At 36.8% G+C, this 19,162-nt stretch overlaps 1 protein-coding gene across 4 annotated transcripts; it reads right to left on the bottom strand.

The window, feature by feature from the left end:
- Window positions 1–1,798: 1,798 nt before the first annotated feature.
- Window positions 1,799–19,004, bottom strand: LOC149737054 (atrial natriuretic peptide receptor 1-like). 4 transcript variants are annotated; one of them, XM_089875937.1, is made up of 22 exons: window positions 18,500–19,004; window positions 16,791–17,002; window positions 15,429–15,655; window positions 14,981–15,121; window positions 14,480–14,676; window positions 11,065–11,256; window positions 10,610–10,811; window positions 9,149–9,317; window positions 8,556–8,697; window positions 8,390–8,462; window positions 8,140–8,242; window positions 7,870–8,031; window positions 6,981–7,132; window positions 6,359–6,552; window positions 5,939–6,085; window positions 5,572–5,755; window positions 5,005–5,176; window positions 4,471–4,632; window positions 3,772–3,902; window positions 3,137–3,282; window positions 2,849–2,943; window positions 1,799–2,592 (listed from the first exon to the last, which is right to left on the bottom strand). In XM_089875937.1, exons 1-22 carry the CDS (start codon window positions 18,546–18,548, stop codon window positions 1,957–1,959), a joined length of 3,888 nt encoding a protein of 1,295 aa, XP_089732063.1. In that variant the 5' UTR covers window positions 18,549–19,004; the 3' UTR covers window positions 1,799–1,956. The 4 variants fall into 4 exon arrangements, with proteins under 4 accessions (XP_089732063.1, XP_089732064.1, XP_089732062.1 ...); XM_089875938.1 differs by lacking the exon at window positions 16,791–17,002 and having other exon boundaries at window positions 18,500–19,001; XM_089875936.1 differs by lacking the exon at window positions 18,500–19,004 and having other exon boundaries at window positions 16,791–18,433.
- Between the last annotated feature and the right edge of the window lie 158 nt (window positions 19,005–19,162).

Genomic DNA, 19,162 nt, shown 5'->3' with positions numbered 1-19,162 from the left:
TTCTCATTATCAAAGCGCGCTAATGGTTTAACGTCAACACACATATTCAATCACCAATGTCATACAACAGAATTCCTTAAAATAAAATGTGATTACGTAACCATAAGGGCAACAATATAAAGCGTTAGTGTATCATAAGCCCCGCTTTCTAAAAGTAGGATCTCACTAAACGAAACTATAACACCACACTAGAAATTGCTTTTTACAAATTAATCTATAGATTTATAGAACGAAATTAAACATTGCAATACAATTGCTCATCCGAATACACTAAAACAACGTAAAAGGAATCGGTATATACTAAAACTACGTATATATAACTGTAACAAATTTTGCGAATCTGACCCTGATCCCGTGCTAATAGAGTTGAACGATTCTTGTGTGAAAACTTACAGTAAGGATGCAATGCTATACGAACTAATTTATATTACTTTATAAGTACATTAGCGAATAGGCTATCCTGGTAAAATGCGGGCTTATCGAAAGTACGCAAAGTGTAATACATAACTCTTTGTTTGTATTTGCTCAGCAACCAAGTGGTATCGTTTACCAGCAACCACCCGTGGGGCTGCTCACAAAATATTAGCAGATGTCAGTCAAATGCAAGTCTTGAGAGCAAGGTGCAATGGGTCCACACACATGGTAACCAAAGTCGCTATTTAAGCGCAAACCAAACTTCCTAATTCAAAACCACTATCTAAAGAGAAACAAGAAACCAACTTGAAAAACACTTGTATGACAAGCAACTCTTTAGGTTTGTAAAAATCGCAGCAGTAATGAAAAACGTTAGCGTTTTCTTTTAGTTTATCTTGTTTACAGTAATATTCCTAAATTTTCGTGTAAATCTTAATAGTAGTGGAATAGATTATAGAACAATAAGTGGACCTATAACTGCACGGATTACGAATTTTTAAAAGTAAGAAAATGTGTCGCCTACAAACAGCGTTGGAAGTTTAAACAGACATTTCTCACAAGTTAACCCAGCAGCCAACATTAATCATCATCACGTTAAGGTCACTTGTATGTGCGTAAGGGGCAGTCCTGCTCGGTTACGTATATTGTTTAAGTTTTATGGAACGCCGCTTTGGCTTCTGTCCATGTGACAGTTTACTGTTGGCTTTTCAAGCGAGCATACAACGCGAAGTTGTTTTAGTAATTAACGACCACTATCGCGGGCAAACTATATGGACGAGATTGCCCAACACTTGCCCGACTACCAATTAATGCGCAGCTGAACAAGTCTGATTTTGTGGTCGATCGTACATGTGGTATACAGCCATAGTAGCATGGGAGGTAACTTGTTTTGTTTGTAGTTTAAACAATTTATGCAAATAGTTATGTTAATGGGAATATCGTTATGTGAATATTTAAAAAGTTGATGATCTACATAATGGTAGAAAACTGCGGGGGAAGATGGGACACCTTTAGCACATGATATTCATATTCTGATTGTTTACTACTAAATGAGAAGAGAAAATAGAACGAAAAGGTGTCCCATCTTCCCCAACCCTACTATATATTCATACCTTTATTATCACATGAGGTAAACAAAATCTATTGACATTGTGGATAAGTGGTTTTACTGGATTTATATTACGCTAAATAGAAGTGGCTATCAGTGGTTTCTGGTAATGTATTTGTACACAGTAATACCTAATCGACAAACATACTGCCCTCTTTGTAAGATGAAGGTACGAATACGACAGAATCCGGGGCAACAACACTTATACATTGCCAATGCCAAAAGCCACTAACTGCAACAAAGTGGCTTTTCATCGGTTAAGATTCGTAAAGAATATTAATAGCTCTTGTAGTTTATTAACGATAAAACCAACAGTGAGTGAAAAAGAACTTTCTGCAACCTTCAAAACATTTACCCTTGGTTGACAACTATGTACAAATTGCACCGATAACGACTTTTCAGGAAAACAACACAAAACTACTTGTACCATTAAGTTACAATCTGTCGGATTCTTCAGTCGTATTGTCCCGAAGATGTACGAATGCAACATTTTCATACATCTCAATACCACTGTCTTTAGGAAGTCTTGGAACGTTCAACTTGTTGTCTTCAAACTGAACTTTTCGTGAAACAAATTCGACATCAATAGTTTCATCTTTCGCCGCATTGTTTTCAAGACTTCTCAATCGTTGCCTCATCCGTTCTTTTCGGATTTCTCTTGGAGATTTGCCGTGTTCTGTTACAGCAACTTCTGGCACGACAGTTAACCCGGTTCTTCTACCCTTGACCGAGTCTCTGTGTTTAAAGTTTTGAATCGAGTAATCGGAATATCTATGTCTTCTGTTATGCTGAAGAATACCATCAGCAGAAACAGTTGAAACATTTCTTATTTTAGGCCCATTTAGATTTGAAGATCTTCTCCGACCATCATCAATGTAATCTTCCACCTCAAACTCCGTAGATGTGTTGTAACCAGACGATCCACTAATCCTCGATGAAGTGTTTGACACCTTCCCCATCTGTTGTACTCTATAAGACGCCATTTGCTGGGCAGATATATTCGCTGCTTCAACTTCTTCATCGTCGCAATCTTCCCCCACTAACCACCAGGTTTTCCAAGTTCCCAAGCCCTGTAGAAGTTACAGATTTCAAAACCGATATTCGTGTATACGTTATATTGGGGAAATGAGGCAACTTTTCATTCTGTTTTCTCGTCGCCTTTAGTAGTAACCAATGCAAGGAATTATAGACCGTATCCCCACGACGCCAGTAAACCGTTTTAATTGCTTAAAACACGATCATGATACTTGGTAATTATGTGCTGAAGGTGTCCTGTCTTCCTCCATCCTACTATACTTTGCCCAAAATTCTAACGATCATAATCACCTTTAAAAACACTTCATCGTCCCTTTCTGCAAGCTGGAATGTTCCAAACCGATCCAAAACCTCTTTCGACTTGGGAGAAACGTGTATGGCAAGCGCTGTATGACGTAATACATAATCATTCCTTTGTTTGTTGCTTTGTCTTATGACGTATCAAGTATAAACGCACCGTCACCGTTTTAACCAAACACTCGTGGTTGTGAAGAATTATTTTGTTACAATCGAACCATTCTCAATGTACAGCCCTATATCTACCACACACCACACAGTACTTGTGATAAAACTACTAACGTTTTCCGTTCGATTCCATCCTCGATGCTGTGTTGACAGTGTCACCAAACAAACAATACCTTGGCATCTTGAGGCCAACCACCCCAGCAACCACAGGGCCGGTGTGCATCCCCACACGAAGTTGAAGCTTCTTATCTGGCATATGTCTACAACGCATAGACCAAATTGATTTCAGTTTACTGGAAATTTATCTTTCATAACTAATGTAGGTTTACAATGACGTAATATTTCTTTACTTAAAGCGTATTTTGTCTATACTTGACGCACCGCGAAAAAAGAGATACAATGACCCCAAAAAAAACTGCGCTAAGTCTGAAACAGTTTTTATTTTGCACTTATACAGTAGTTTTATATAGAAAGATTATGTACACAGAAACACGCACTTTCTATAGTCAGTTTCAATACAAACATGGTAGCCCAAGTGAATGTTACGATTTTCATCTCAAACGTTTCGGTTTTAAACCAAAAACCACCTTTAGTGATGTAAAAATACGTTTTAAAGTTACATATCGAAACTTTTGACTGAAAATAACTTTTACCACGTATTTAAAATAAGTATTTTTTTCCACAACCGCAAGAAAGATCATAAAGTTTCGGAAAGTTTTACAGAATTTTCATATTTAAAATGAACTTACCGGATTTTGAAATCGTTGGTCACACATTTGATCAGATTGAGTGACATCCTTGCTATTTCTCGGACATGGTTGTCTCCATTTTCCTGTGGTAACCCGGATACTACCATGTATGCATCGCCTATTGTCTCAACCTGGATAAGCAATTAGTTTGATTTATGTAAATTCTTCAAAGGTAATTCCCGCGTGGATATATCTGAGTTTATTACTGATGGAATGTGAACATTTTCTATTTTCGGTATTGAATATACGAAACAACATGATAAATGAATGTAACTTGTTTATCAACGCGTGGCGGGGCAACGACAGTCGTCATAACAGTGGGGCTGCTTCATACACCTTGTGCCCGCTTAAGAGTTACTACGCATGTATATAATTCCACTGATTGTTTTCATTGTCGCTGAAAATTTAAACAACCCATACGACACCCCTGCGTTGGAGCATTGGTTATTAAACCGATATAGTTATAGGGTGGAAGAAGCTGGGTACCTTTTCGTTTTATTTACTCGTTCCATTTGGTAGTAAACAAAGAACATTCAAAGAATTACAAAACTGTAACCTCAAGACTCCCACATACCGTTGTTAAATGTTTAAAACACGATCCTGATACTTAGATATTATGTGCTAATAGTGTCCCATCTTACCCCACAACACTATATGTTGTGGACAAGGATTTCTAGTAAATAGCGTGTGTGTATCTACCTTATATACATCGAATATGTCGATTATTGTATCAAACATGGTGTATAAGTCGTTCAACATCGTTACGACTTGCATTGGTTCACTATTATGGCTGATGGCAGTGAAGCCAACGATGTCACTGAAGAAAATTGTCACTTCTCGGAAACTTGTTGGTAGAACATTCTGTTGGGTAAAGATTGCTGTATTAATTGCAATATACGAATCAGCCTGCAGGTCATCAAAATATATGAATATGTGAAACTTTGCTTCATTCACCTCGCTTACGATTTACCAAAAAGGGGATTTTTAGGATTTTTTTATCTTGTTTAATAAATGGGCAACAATTTTAACATTCCATAAGGGACCACTGGTGTGAAGAAATTGCAGTTACACGTCGACAACGGTAGCATCGTCTTGCCTTGAATCCATAACCTCTGGATGAGAGGTATAAGCGCAATAATGCGTGGGACTATAGAAGTATACGTTTTACACCCAAGCGGGTCTTAAAAGTGAAATTCAGTACATAGCAATAGAGAAGTAATTTATCAAACTTACGAATCCTTTCTTGAGTCTGTCAGCCACTGGCCTTGGGAGCATTAGATACAACAGGGAATCTGCTCTCTCCTTTTCTGCTTTGAATTGTTCCGTTCTTTCTTCAACTTTGTCCTCAAGGTGTTGAGAATATTGTTCCAAGCGTTCAAGCAAGCTGTCAACTAAGTTCCTTTCCCTGAACAAATGATAGGGAGGAATTATTTCAACGTGGTCAAATATAATTGTAACTAATATATTGTAACTAAAAGTGCACAAATGTGTTTCCTAAAGGTAATTTTTCAGATGTTATTATACACACAGTCAGAACAATTACATTGTATCGCTACAGCAAATTATAGATATTATAGAGTGGGGTAATATGGGACACCCTTAGCACATAATGTGTGAATATCTCAATCGCGTTTCAAAAAAATCGGCGGTCAATGGGAGTCGTGAAGATATGGTTTTATATCTCTTTGAATGTTCTTTATTTACTACCAAATGGGACGGAAAAATAGAAATGTGTCCCATCTTTTCTAATTCTTCCATATAACTTTTCTTATAACGTACATAAATTTGCCACACACTTACTTATAAAACTTTCTCATTTCTCGGTGGATTTCCTGAAAAGTCGGTCGTTCGTTTTGGAACTCCGTCCAACATTTTCTCACCAACTTCTTTAGGGCTGGGTTTATTATTGTGTCGTCATCATCATCTAACATTGGGCGAAACGGGGCTTCCCCAGATTTTGGTGACGTCACGTAATGCAGAATATCTAAAAAGTATAACAAACCTAAATAGACAGAAGTTTGTGATGAACCGCTATGAAATATGTAACCGACAAAAATAAAGTCAAATAAAATGAATTTTGTGAGATCTTTCGCCGAAAATGGCATTATCAGTCTCTTATTCAAACATAATCTCATGGTTTATTTAATTTTTTAAACGTTTAACTTACTTTGTGCTGTTACTTCTTCTTTAGTGTAAAATACACCTTTTCTGTACATGATCTCTTGTACGATGATTGCGAAACTGTAAACGTCACCCTTCTGTGTTCCATGTGAAGTCTGTAACCTCAAAAGCTCTGGAGCAGTCCACAGTTTGTCTGAAAAGGAGCAATTTTCATGTAAACTAATGAAGGAATGTAACTTCATCCTCGCGTGACCGGAAAACGACAGTCGTTATAACAAGGGAGTTACTTGTCAAACACCTCGTGCCCGCTTACGAGTTACAAAGTATTTTACTTTGTTGGTGATTTTTTAGGGGGAGGGGGGGTATAAAAATCTACTTCGAGTGTATTTATGGGTACTGTTTAACGTACGGGTATATTATAGCTATTTGATAGTTTCATAAATAAGTAAAATGTTGTACAATTTACTTTCATAATACTTGAACCCTGTCTTGCTATCTGTCCTCGAACCGTCACGAAATTTCGATAATCCGAAATCAGTAAGTTTCACAACAAATCTGCTGTCAATCAAACAGTTTGAAGATTTCAGGTTGCCATGACATTGGAAGAAACTTCGATGTAGATACGTCATCCCTTTTACTATGTCACAAATCAACGAATATCTAAAATTGTAAATTAAAATTAAGGAATGTAACCTATTTACCCTCGCAAGACGGGGTAACTATATAGTCCTTATAACAACACGGACTTTCTGTTTCACACACCTCGCGCTTGTTTCTATAACTTTCAAACAAACCTGTACTTTTACATTTATTTTTATGCATAAAAGTAAATATGCAAACTTTGAAACGATTCCATCGGATGCAATGGTAACTATGGGTAAAGTTCAATACGTACTAAACCTATATAATTCTAACCAGTGTTGGTTTACAGGCCGTAGCCTACCGGAATATTCTAATTTAATAGAATAACGACGTTTTAATTGCAGTAGCGCCACAATTTACAGTTAAACCCGGTTTGCAAATTAACTTCATATAGTTTTAGAATCGCTTGTTTAAACGAACCATCTTTAGTGTTGATAACGACTTACTTAAACACGTCGTCCATCTCATACTCAGTCGCATCTTCCAATAGATCTTGAAGAGAACCTCTGGAACAATACTCTGATAGAATGGTAACGTGTGGAGGTTCCTCGTTTGCTCCAATGAACTTACATATATGCTCATGATCCATTGCGTATAGCTGAACATAGTTGAATGAATGAATGAATGAATGTAACTTACTTTATCCTCGCGTGGCCGGAAAACGACAGTCGTTACAACACGGGTTTAACACCTCGTGCCAGCTTACGAGTTACCATGTATGTTACTTTGTGAGTGATTATTTATTTTTGTTTGTTTTTTTTCTTCATTTTTTTCATGTATGGCTGATAATTTGGACAACCCATTAGTGACCACTGGGTTGGGTTGGAGCAATTGTCGTTAAGTGTCTTGCCCAAGGACACATACGCCCACAATGGTAGCAGCGACAGGCCTTGAACCCATTATCTAATGGTTACAGGCAGGCGCGCTAACCACTACGCCACGGCGCCGGAAAGTTAAGTTGAAATAAATGAATGAATAAGTGCCACTTGCTTTATCCTCATGTGGACGGAAAAAGACAGTCGTTATAACACAAGTGTTCTGTTTCATACACCTGGTGCAAACTTACGAGACCATGTATATATGTAACTTTGTGGGTGACGTTTATGCTTTACATCGAGCTAATGGCTCGATCGGGCATAGACACAAGCCTCATCGTAGCACATTGTGTAAGCAAGGTACTTCAGCAATGTTAAAATGTTATTGGACGTATATAGGTAAATATATTGCCAGAGATAACTCAACGGTATGGCCGATTTCCCCTTCGTTTTATAGGTGACCGCAGAAATAGTTATAGGTTCAAATCTAGAGTTTAAATGAAACGATCTTTTCACTTACCGATTCCAATTCCATTAGATCAGACCTCGCGAGGCTGACTCTTCTTTCGCCCAGTTCTTTTACTGAAACAATATTCCCCTTGTACACCCCTGTCTTCGTGAAGAGTTGTTTGAAATGAACTGCAGGGTGCCCGTTGCTACTCGTGATAGATTGAGATGAATCCTGCCATAAATTATACGCGTATGTTGTTATAATACGTTTTAACTGAACTAGCTTTAACTCTATAGCTTACACCATGATTATTTTTATCAAAACGAGACTCCGACTTACCCGCGAACCTCCCGACGAATTACGCCTCCTTGTCGACCACTCGATTTCTTCCCATTTGATTTTCCATACCATCATCCGTAGGCGTTTCTCACGTCGCATTTTTCTATAGAGTTCGTAGAAATTAAACGAATAACAGTTTCGGTTTTACTAAATCTCATGAATTAAAAAACTTAAACAGTATATAGGCCTACTCTTTATAATGTAAAACCTGCATTGGTTTATAAAGAAAAGCTAGTGAGTTTTTACTTACCGGAAAAGAAATGTGGTCACTGCACATGAAATAAGAATTGCTCCAGCGCATGCGCCGATTATGTAGTAAATGGCTGGAAGTAAAGTAAAAGGTAAGTGCACACGGTTATTTACCCGCAGTACTATATACGCATTTACACCAACCGAAAATCCAAGGTTAAACTTACTGTTATCAGGTTTTATAATCGCTAAACAGTTTTCGTTTTGGTATCCGCAGTAAGGAACGTTGAGTGGTACAACTTCTCCAGGCCAATCTACTGCAGAAACTTCTTCAAATCTTTCAGTGTTTGCATAATAGTTTAACGCCACCTGCAATGTGGAAAACTTTATGTAACTAAACTGCTACAGCCCAGTGGTCAGTAATGGGTTGTCCAAATTATCAGCTATATCTAAAAAAATGACCCCTCCAAAAAAACTTCCCAAAAAGTTGCATACGTGGTAAGTCGCAAGCGGGCACGAGGTGTATGGAACAGAACATCCTTGTTATAACGATTGTCATTTTATGGGCCGCGCGGAATAAAGCAAGTTACATTTGATCATTCTAACGTCACGTTAATTTATAGTGGCCCTTTATCGGTGTTTGGTTTAGCTAACCAGAATATAAACCTTTTGGTGTTCAAAACATTAAAACCATTTAGTTAAAAACATCGCAGGCTATAAATACGCTGCCTGGGCATTTAGTCTTAACATCAGCAAAACAACTAAAAAAGCAGAAAAAATGTCAGCAGTTAAAATACTGTTGCCACCGAAAACTTTTTACCTTGAATATTCCGGTGGCAGGATCCATATCCATTAGCGAGTAGTCCAATATACGATCTCCGTTTGCTGCAAATGTTACATTCCTACCAAGACTCTCAATCTTCATATTCCATAAACGACGCGAAAATTCACGGCCATTATCAAAGTTGTATTGGCCGGAACAGATGCTTCTGTAAATTAAAATGAAGGGATTTATGTATGCATATGGTGCTGCAAAAATGTAACAGACAAAAATCAGGTCGAACTAATTATTGAATAAAGGATATATATCATTTATGTCTAGTAGGGTGGGGAAAGATGGGACACATTCAGCACATATTATCCAAATATCCTTATCGTGTTTTAAACAATTAAAAACGGCTTATGGAAGTCGTCAAGATATAGTTTCATGATTATTTGACTGTCCTTTGTTTACTACTAAATGGGAGGGGGAAATAGAGCTAAAAAGTGTCCCATCTTTTCCCACCCCACTGTATAAAACATTATAGTAGGGCGGGAAAAGATGGGACACCTTTTTCTTCTATCTTCTCGTTCCATTTGGTAGTAAACAAAGTACATTCAAAGAAATATAAAACCGTATGCTCACGACTCCTATAGACCGTTGTTAATTGTTTAAAACACGATCAGAATATTTGGATATTAGGTGCTAAAGGTGTCCCGTCTTCCCCCACTCTACTATATAACGGATTTATGTAAATAACAACATTATAACGTACAACGAAGCATCTGTAATTGTTGATTTCGTATACAAGTACTTTGTTTCGAGTTAAAAACATGAAAGGGTGTTTTTAATCTGGACAGTGACCATTTCTCCTAAGCAGCATGTTTGCCCTTTAGATATCAATCAAGACATGAAAACCAACAACGTAAACCACGCCTTGCTCAAAGCAGACACCTGACCTATCTAACTACAATCCATCATTCCTAAAATCAATACGAATGAAACATTTTCTGAACTGCAAACGACAGGGGAAGTTGGCGGTTAGTATGCGCGGCGTCGCAACAGTGGATAAACTTTAATCTTGCTGTTTGATCAGATACATATTATGCTATGTAATTAAAGTTAAAACTTTAAACGAATAATATGCTGTCGGTATAAGCCGTCAGCATGCTTTAACTATATAGTTTTACAGATTGATGAATCGTTATTATTAGAATACTATACCATTATTTTATTCAATGTAATTTAAGTTTTACGACAGTTTGCCACTGAATGTAGTTAATAAAAGTAAAATATAGTAGGGTGGGGTAAGATGGGAAACCTTTAGCACATAATAATCAAATATCCAAGTCGTGTTTTACACAAATAGCAACGGTTTATGGAAGTCGTGCGGATACGGTTTTATAATTCTTTGAATGTTCTTTGTACTACCAAATGTGAATAGAAAATGGAACATAAAGCTGTCCCATCTTTTCCCGCCCTACCACGCTAATATTAGTTGTATTGTTAAGTTGAACTCACTGTAATATTGCATTGATCACAAGCAGAACTGAATCATAGTAATGTGCTATGAAGGGATTCACATATTGACCATACTCTGGCGTATCCACCAATTCCAACGTCCGCTTGATGTCGTCAGAGAAGCGCTGATACTGTGTGTTGGTAGGGGTGCGTAAAGTGACAACCTGTAACGCTCGAAGCGCTTCCAATGTCTCTTGATCGTCTGTGAAATTTAACATGGATTTTCATAAAACATAGATTATAATAGGATTTACAAACCTAGTAGGGTAAGAGAAGACGGGACATCTAAATATCCTTATCGTGTTTTAAACAATTAACAACGGTTTATGGGAGTTGTGATGATACGTTTTTATTATTCTTTGAATGGTTTTTGTTTACTACCAAGTGTGATGAAAAAATAGGTTAAAAAGTGTACCATCTTCCCCCACTCTATTATACACCGATAAAGTACTTACTGATTGTCTCGTTAACACTGGGATTCGCAGTGTTTGCTTCCATATGGTCATCGTTGCTTGACCAATTATACGAAGTATTTGTGTTGTAGAAGTCAAGGTATATGAAGCTGAATTCGCCGTCTGTCATTCCCATCTTTTGAGCGGCTTGCATCACCCGTCTCATGGTTTGACGCCCAACACACCAAATGGAAACTGTATAGGATATATAGATGTTAACAGATATAGCATTGTTATGTACATATAATATTTCATATTTCCTGATCGTATTTTAAACAATTAACAACGCTGTGAAAATAGAATGAAAACATGAAAGAATTAACCCGACCCACCATGCTTATTTGGTTAACGCACGTAAAATATTATATTGTTTAAAAAAAGGTGCTCAGGGACGCTCTTATACTGAAGAAACAGTGCCCAGAGCCATCGGTCTGGTTGTTATATAAACCGCAAGCAGACCATTTTATCGAAACCTCTGATATATACTGTTTAAGAAAATTCAACAAATGTCAATATTAGACGTGCAATGGTCTACTTAATAAACATTTGGGGAGATTCCGTTTAATAGTCATCGTTTATTTAAGTCAATTTTTCCTGTAAATGTTGTGCGCCTTCTTAACACAACACTTGACTATTAGGTTCAATATTGTGAACCAAATTTAACCGAGCGGTTTTTTAAGTGTTTCCTTGTAATTGTTTTAGGAGCATTATATACGAATTTCTTTTGTTAGATATTTATTCGGCGGTTTTTAAATTTGAATATCATCTGGTACATGGTTTCGTCACGTATGTTAAAAATAGAATTGCCGCCATTTTTACCGGAAGCTCTTGTGCCACTTTTTTATCTAGAATATAAGTTACATGCATGGTAACTTGTGAGTGGGCACGAGGTGTGTGTGGCACTTGTCTGAACGACTGTCTTTGCCCGCCGCGAAAGAATAAATAAGTTGCATTCACCCATATACTGCAATTAACACAAACCATTTGACCGACATTTTAAACTACTTGTACAAGACAGAGTGACCCCACATACACATTACGACCGCATAAAACAGAACATTTATATAAATCATATTTTAAAATCACCGACAGATTTAGTTATATTTACCTAGCTATATCTACGCAGAGAGCCACCAACACGTCCTCGTCTGCGTAACCCAATCACTGATTAACAGACTGTATGTAAGTAAGGGAAGTCGAAAGTTAGGTTATCAATTTTTGACTAATATTTTAACCAAGTACGTCATTGGAATACCAACACGTCTTATGTTTAAAAAACAACACAAGTTGCCCAACATTTTTGTGTAGTAGAGCTGCTGCCACTTATTCTATTTCTAACTTTATTTAGATATATAGTAAGGTGGGGAAGAGGGGACACAATTTTATTCTATTTTTCCCACCTTATTTGGTGGTAAACAAAAAGTATTCAAACAATTATAAAACTGTATCCTCACGACTCCCATAGACGGTTGTTAATTGTTTAAAACTCGATCAGGATATTTCGATATTATAAGCTAAGGTGTCCCATCTCTCCCCATTCTGCTTTATAAATATATATTTAATAACGGTATGAAAAAATATACCCGGGATAATGCGACGAATAATTTTACACTCTAATTGTAGACATTTATCTAAAAAAATTATTTAGTCACGAAACAAACCAGTTCTATGCATTTCCAGTCTCTAAATTATCTTAACTACATTTCAACGCATCTGAGACAAATTGCGCAATATAATGATTAGGCAACTTTATGTGTCATCTGGTAATCGGGTCAATGGCCCATTATGAACCATAGACGGCTATGGTAAAGTAAATACATTCCTATAAGAATGACCTGTAATATTTATTAAAATGGACTTCGATACGACAACGGAAATTATGAAAATATTGTTAAAAATATTTTCTCCAGCAAACATCTTGAGCGAACAGCATTATTTGTGACGTTGTATTACGTCACATAGACCTTGCACTAACAAAGAGTATACGTTATAAATCTAGTAAACGCCGGTGTTTAAATATGCTCATATAAACTTTATTTCGTTTAATATGCCCTTGACTTTACCACGTTGAATGCGTCACATATTTGTTTTAATTTTAATGCGGCATACCGATGGTGATCTAATAAGTAATGCCAGCAAAGACAAATTGTCAATTCCAACCCCTAATCAAATAGTAGCTCCGTTCGTCTCCGCTTTAGCAACTGTTTTAATAGAAGTAATTTCCGAACAATATTATATAACCAAACAGTACTCTCACGACAAAATGACATTAAAAACTAACACCTAAGAGCACAAGAAACTGCTGTACTTGCACAATTAGAAATTTTAAACGCATTTTTTGGAAACATATATTGTTACGCGTTGGTTACGCCCTTTGGCAACAATTTGCAAATATTGTTACGCCCTTTGGCCGATTTAGACTATATTTCGAATATTTGTGTAAATGATGTACTTTTGATGTTAATTACGAAACTATAACTTAACTTGTAACAATACATAAAAACTTATTTTTTTATAAGTTGTCATTCAGTGGCAATTTTTAAATTTTGAATTTGTGACCGAACAAAAATTGTTTTTTTGCTCTATCTATACTAATACGTTGCTGGTGTTGATTCGTGTTTGGAGCAACCACCACGGAAGTAAAGCAAATAAATCACTCTTTTTGGTTTGGTCTTGGTAGCGATCGTCGGTTACAGATTTATTGCTATTTGCTTTAATATTTACACGAGAAAACCAACATTTTACGCACACCAGTGACCACTTTCATGTTGAATGAAAGTACAAATACGAGCGTTATACACGAACTATGTGCGTGGCTACCGGACAACAGACGTGTTATTGATTTTTGGTTATATTATGCCTTGTTTAATATCGTATACCCCAATATTGTGCGACTGTTAGAGCTAAGGTTTACATATGATTGCCAAATTAAATTATCAGTAAATACAACGCTAATATAACGCTTCTTCTATGTAATATTAGACCGCAAATATACGGTTTTATTACGATGATGATTTAAGGGACAAATGTAAAATTTCCTTTTTGTCAGGTTTGCGTTACTGAATAATTTGATTACCAAGTGACGCTGCGTGTACGTGATAAAAGTATGGCCTGCAAAACATTACACAAGTTTGGTGCGTAAAACTAAGACTTTAGGAGTTTTGTAGAAGGTCTAGTTTTAGTATAGTATGCTGGGGTAAGATGGGACACATTTTTAATCTTTTCTCGTCCCATTTGCCAGTAAACAAAGAATATTTACAGAGTTATAAACTGTGGCTTTGCGACTTAAAAAAATGTTGTTAAAAACACGATTCGAAAATATGAACTTTGGGTGTCAACAGTATCCCAACAGTACTATAATATTAATGATAATTTAACTTTTCTAAAAATCTTGAAAATGCTAACAATGTTCTTATACCTCTTGCGCTGTCACTAACTTCTTGTAGTATCGACGTCACATCATCCTCGATACCAGAATCGGTTGTTCTTGACAGAATGTTGTAATTTGTGTATTTTGTCCAATCATTGTAAATGAACTCGTCGGTTACGCCTTTCAACATTGTTCCACAGTCAGTGCTCAAGTCGTAGTTAAGATGGGCGCCATGGCTGTTATAACTGAAAGGACGTGGAGTATTTTATTTTAATGGTTGCGAGGGTAGCACCTTCAACAAAAATCCTTCGATGAGTTGGATCCAAACGTTTTCCGTCTTTATAGCGCTATCCTAACTTAAAAGGTGCAAGATTCGTACTTAATAATTTCAAAAGCGCGTCCAGGCAAGTGTAGCAGCTAATGATAAATCAAAGATTTTTATAAAGTTTAAAATGACACATATATACTATACGTTTTAGATTGGTACTTCAAAATCTAATTTTTGTGGTTCAAACATATCTATCGTACAACACACAAACACATACATACTTGCTATACACAACGACCGAAGTATTCCAATCAAAATGCTGGAAAAGTTTAACGACAAATTTGCCAGCGTCAGTCGCAGTGATTCCAGTTCTTGTTAACGTTTCGCAACACTTCTGATCTTTGTTGTTTAAAGTGCTGGTTCTGAAATATAATGGGCAACATGGGATGAATAAAGTGCGTTTAGTTTTATATGGCATATATTTCTACGTTTTTTTTAAGGTTATCTCTATCCTATTTTTGGGGTAATAGGCCATGTAAGGCCCTCGCGCCTAAGTCTTCTGGCCCGTCCATGTAGAATTATATGTTAAATGCGATTGGCATGTTGAAATGTATTACAGATATCCCTAATGATTCATATACAGTATACCGGTATCTATTGGAAACAAATGCGAAACAAAATTAAAACCTGTAAGGTTGTATTACTATATATGATTTGGTTGTTACATACCTAGTGCCAGGATACACAACCGGCCAATTCCAATGATTCGCCAACGTTGCAACTCTTCCTGACGTGTAATCACATGACATGCCAACCAAGACGTCAATGTCACGTGACTGCTGGCCAACATCGGTACAGTTTTCTTCGACGAGACTGACGTCATGAATGTCTGACGCAACGTTCGGTGCTACGTCAGCGTCACATTCTGTATTCTCGTATTTGACGTGGAAAGAAGACTGAAACGTAAAAAGTTTGAATACAAATGTAACTTGCTTTATCCTTGCGTGATGGCCGGAAAACGAACAGTCGTTATAACACGGGTGTTCATACACCTCGTGTCAGATTCCGAGTAACCAGCATATGTTACTTTGTGGGGGATTATTTTTTGGGGATGATTTTTTCTTTTTTATGCATAGCTAATAATTTGGACAATTCATTAGTGACCACTGGGTTGGAACAATTGCCGTTAGTTGTACTGCCCAAAAACATATAGGCCCACAAGACTAACAGCATTATCCCCGGGTTATAGAGGCAAGCGCGCTAACCACTATATTCCACGGCTCCGGAAGAACGAAATCTTTCGTTTATCGTTTGCAAACGTGACAAGCCTAAATACACCAATATAAGCAACTATAGGTCATGGTTTACTGCTTGACGTGATTTTATTAGCCATTCTCTTAAACTATTCTTGAGCTTAATGAACTTAACGTTTATTGCGTGTGTGTTTGCTGATGCAGCCGTTCCAGTTCAAACACCATGCATGGTTTACTTAGCAATTAATCATGTTGTTCATTGAGTGTTTGCGGGTTTTCGTACTTTCATATATTTCACATTATCGGTATAAGTAATTAGATAGTTGTTTACACAAAGTTATCAATTGGTGCTGGGCCGGATCGGTTGCTATCACGAGAATATACAAGCTGACACACACATAAATTACCCAATTAACATCGTAAATAATACACACCTTACTGTGCATATCCATTTACACCTGCAAACACTAAATGGTATATATGGCTTCATTCATAATATGCGAATTATTTTAATGTAAGAGTGTAACAGTCTGTTTATCAAACGCGTTGTTACTTTTCTGCTTTATTCATAAACATGTTACTGCTGTTTTACCGTTACCACTGCCTTTCCGCCCTAGATTGTTCTGTTCTTCGTTATCTTAAGCGAAGAGACAGTTAAATTTCATTCAACCAAAAGTCAGTAGAATGGATTTTTTTCTCCAAAAATGTTATCCAATGCCAAATACGAAAGTGTAAGTAACGTGTTTAGAAGGTTATTTAGACTGGTATGCGCGCTTACGTGCGAATAAAGGCGTTAGCGCTCCTCCTTTTTACATTACATATTATACTGCATTCTTACATTTAAAATGGTCCCGGCTTCGAGGCCATAGGTTCGGTACGAAGCTTCTACAGCATCTAACAAAGCGCGTTCTACTGCCGGGATAACTTTTTCGCGACCAAACTTGTAAGGCTCCAGGAACGGTACCATCACCCAGAAGTTGAATTTGTAAGTAACATTAAATCCAGGGTTGATATTGCACTTGTGTTGATTCTGACCCACCGTGCCCCCTCCTGTCAACGTCATCAAAATGACGCATGACACAAATAAATTGACAAATATGTGATTTTGCATCGTTTCCTATACTAAACGCAAAAAAACATTCTGCAAAGTTGAAGTATACCACGTTTTGTTATACATTAGAAGTAATGGACATGTTTTTCAGCCCTACAATTTTAAGTAATATTTTTAACCTTAGAACTTTCAGCAGTTCAGTGACTTGAAAAAATCTAACATTTCTATTTACACATATAGTAGGATGGGGAAAGATGGGACAACTTTTCATTCTATTTTCTCGCCGTATTTGGTAGTAAACAAAGAACATTCAAAGAATTACAAAACTGTATCCTTACAACTTCCATAGACCGATGCTAATTGTTTGAAATAAAACGATTGCGATATTTGAATATTGGTGTCCCATCTTACTATATATAAAGGTGTCCCATCTTACTATATATAATGTTAAACTTCGTAGACTTTTTTTTGATTGCTTTTCGTATTCCGATAATGGGTTATAACTTTGTGCAACTGATCCCAATCAAATTATTTACTTGCTTCGACTAAAGTATCTCGCATGCCCAACTCTAACTCAAAGTAACTCTGGGTAACTGTTGGTCTGTTCATTTATCATTAACCAAACTATACATTAAAGGAAGATATAGCTTGTGTTGGCTTTAATATTCGTATGTGTGCTCTACACTTGAGCGGACGTAACATACATATAGCGCCCAGACTGGAACTAGGGCTCGGCTTAAACAAATTATTATGATTAATTTTGAAAGCAAATTTGACTTTCTTGTAACGAGTCGACGCTTCGATATTTTTATTTAACCTGTCCCCCTCTCGCTGTCAGTCGGTTACATTGTGACGTCACAATTCGAAGACAAGAACAATTCGAAGACAAGAACAATTCAAAGTCCGGAACTTTACTTTAATTTAACTTAAACTTGACCTTTGACCTATTTACCACTTCCGTTTCTTCAGACGAAAAATTACTGCATTTTAAGACCAACATTTTTTCAAAACATCTTATTTGTAAAACAAACGCATTATGTCTGGCAACTACAGTTTCTAATTCGGCCTGGTATGTTCTAGCCTACACGTGCTGGCTGTAAAACGCTTACACAAAATTCTTCGGCCTCGTTTAGTCTTTAATACGAATTGCTTCTCGTAACTCTTTTACTGCGTAACACGAAGCGTTATGGGTTTCTGTTTATTTAATTATTGACGTTGCTTAGTGAACAAACAAATTGCCAGCGATATATAAATGGCGGTGACGAGCGGGTGTTACACCTAACACGTACGCGAGTGGGAATGCTAAAATTTTGGACGGGGTATCCAATAAAACTTTTTTTAATGTAACACAACATAGAGCGTTACTATACTTTGAATTAAACCGTTAAAATCTGAAATTAAAGACCAAATTGAAACCCAAACAGTACTGATGGCTTATAATTTACATAATACCCAAAATTTACTTTGTAATAGTCTATGTCTTTACAATAACCTACCTTTTGGTTTCAGGTATAAACGATCGTTTTGGTGTGATATCCATAACATCTTATTTGGTCTTTAAGTCGAATTTCCCAATACTGATTTTGAAGGTTATTCTTGGGTTCGATGATTGAATTGTGTTGAATGAACAAGATCAGTAGTAATAGCTTAATGGGTTTGTTGTAGTCTGTGATTTGTCAATAAGCATGAGGCGTTGCCAACCCAGAAACAATGCTGGACGTGCTTTAAATTTTCTTCGGTAACATCCTATAGTTTACCGCCTAATACAATTAGGAAACAGCCAACGTTTTTATCTGTAACTTAGGTAAAAATATAAATCCTGTCATTGAAGCATGGCTGTCAAATATCCCGTATGGAAATATATGTTCCGTTTCTTATGCTTAACACTTTCATACAACAGCCTTAAATATACTGAACAGTTACAACATCCAACTCGAATGCAAGCCGTCACTATGAAACCAAAAGCAAGAACAAAGTGGCGTGTAAGAAGTGCGAAAAGCGCCGCGTAATAATTACTGCCCGCCTGTGCGTTCAGGGCAATCAACGTAGCTCGCAATCACAAATGGTCAAAGCAATACACCCTTACTTCGCATCACTGTTTACTCTCTGCCGGGTGTTTGATCCAGTAAACGACGTCAAAATCATGGCAAAGATACGTT

This window comes from Ciona robusta, chromosome 4 (genome assembly GCF_009617815.1).
Source record: "Ciona robusta chromosome 4, ASM961781v2".
Lineage (NCBI taxonomy): Eukaryota > Metazoa > Chordata > Ascidiacea > Phlebobranchia > Cionidae > Ciona > Ciona robusta.
This window is presented reverse-complemented; position numbering and strand designations above follow the sequence as displayed.

Bases quoted from the DNA above. Each gene is read 5' to 3' on its own strand.
- LOC149737054 (XM_089875936.1), bottom strand. From the start codon at position 17,063: ATGCAAAATCACATATTTGTCAATTTATTTGTGTCATGCGTCATTTTG. The intron at 15,656-16,790 runs GTAAGAATGCAG...TTTACGTTTCAG, and splicing joins AAGCCGGGACCATTTTAAAT to TCTTCTTTCCACGTCAAATA. The intron at 9,318-10,609 runs GTGAGTTCAACT...TTTAATTTACAG, and splicing joins GTGATCAATGCAATATTACA to AAGCATCTGTTCCGGCCAAT.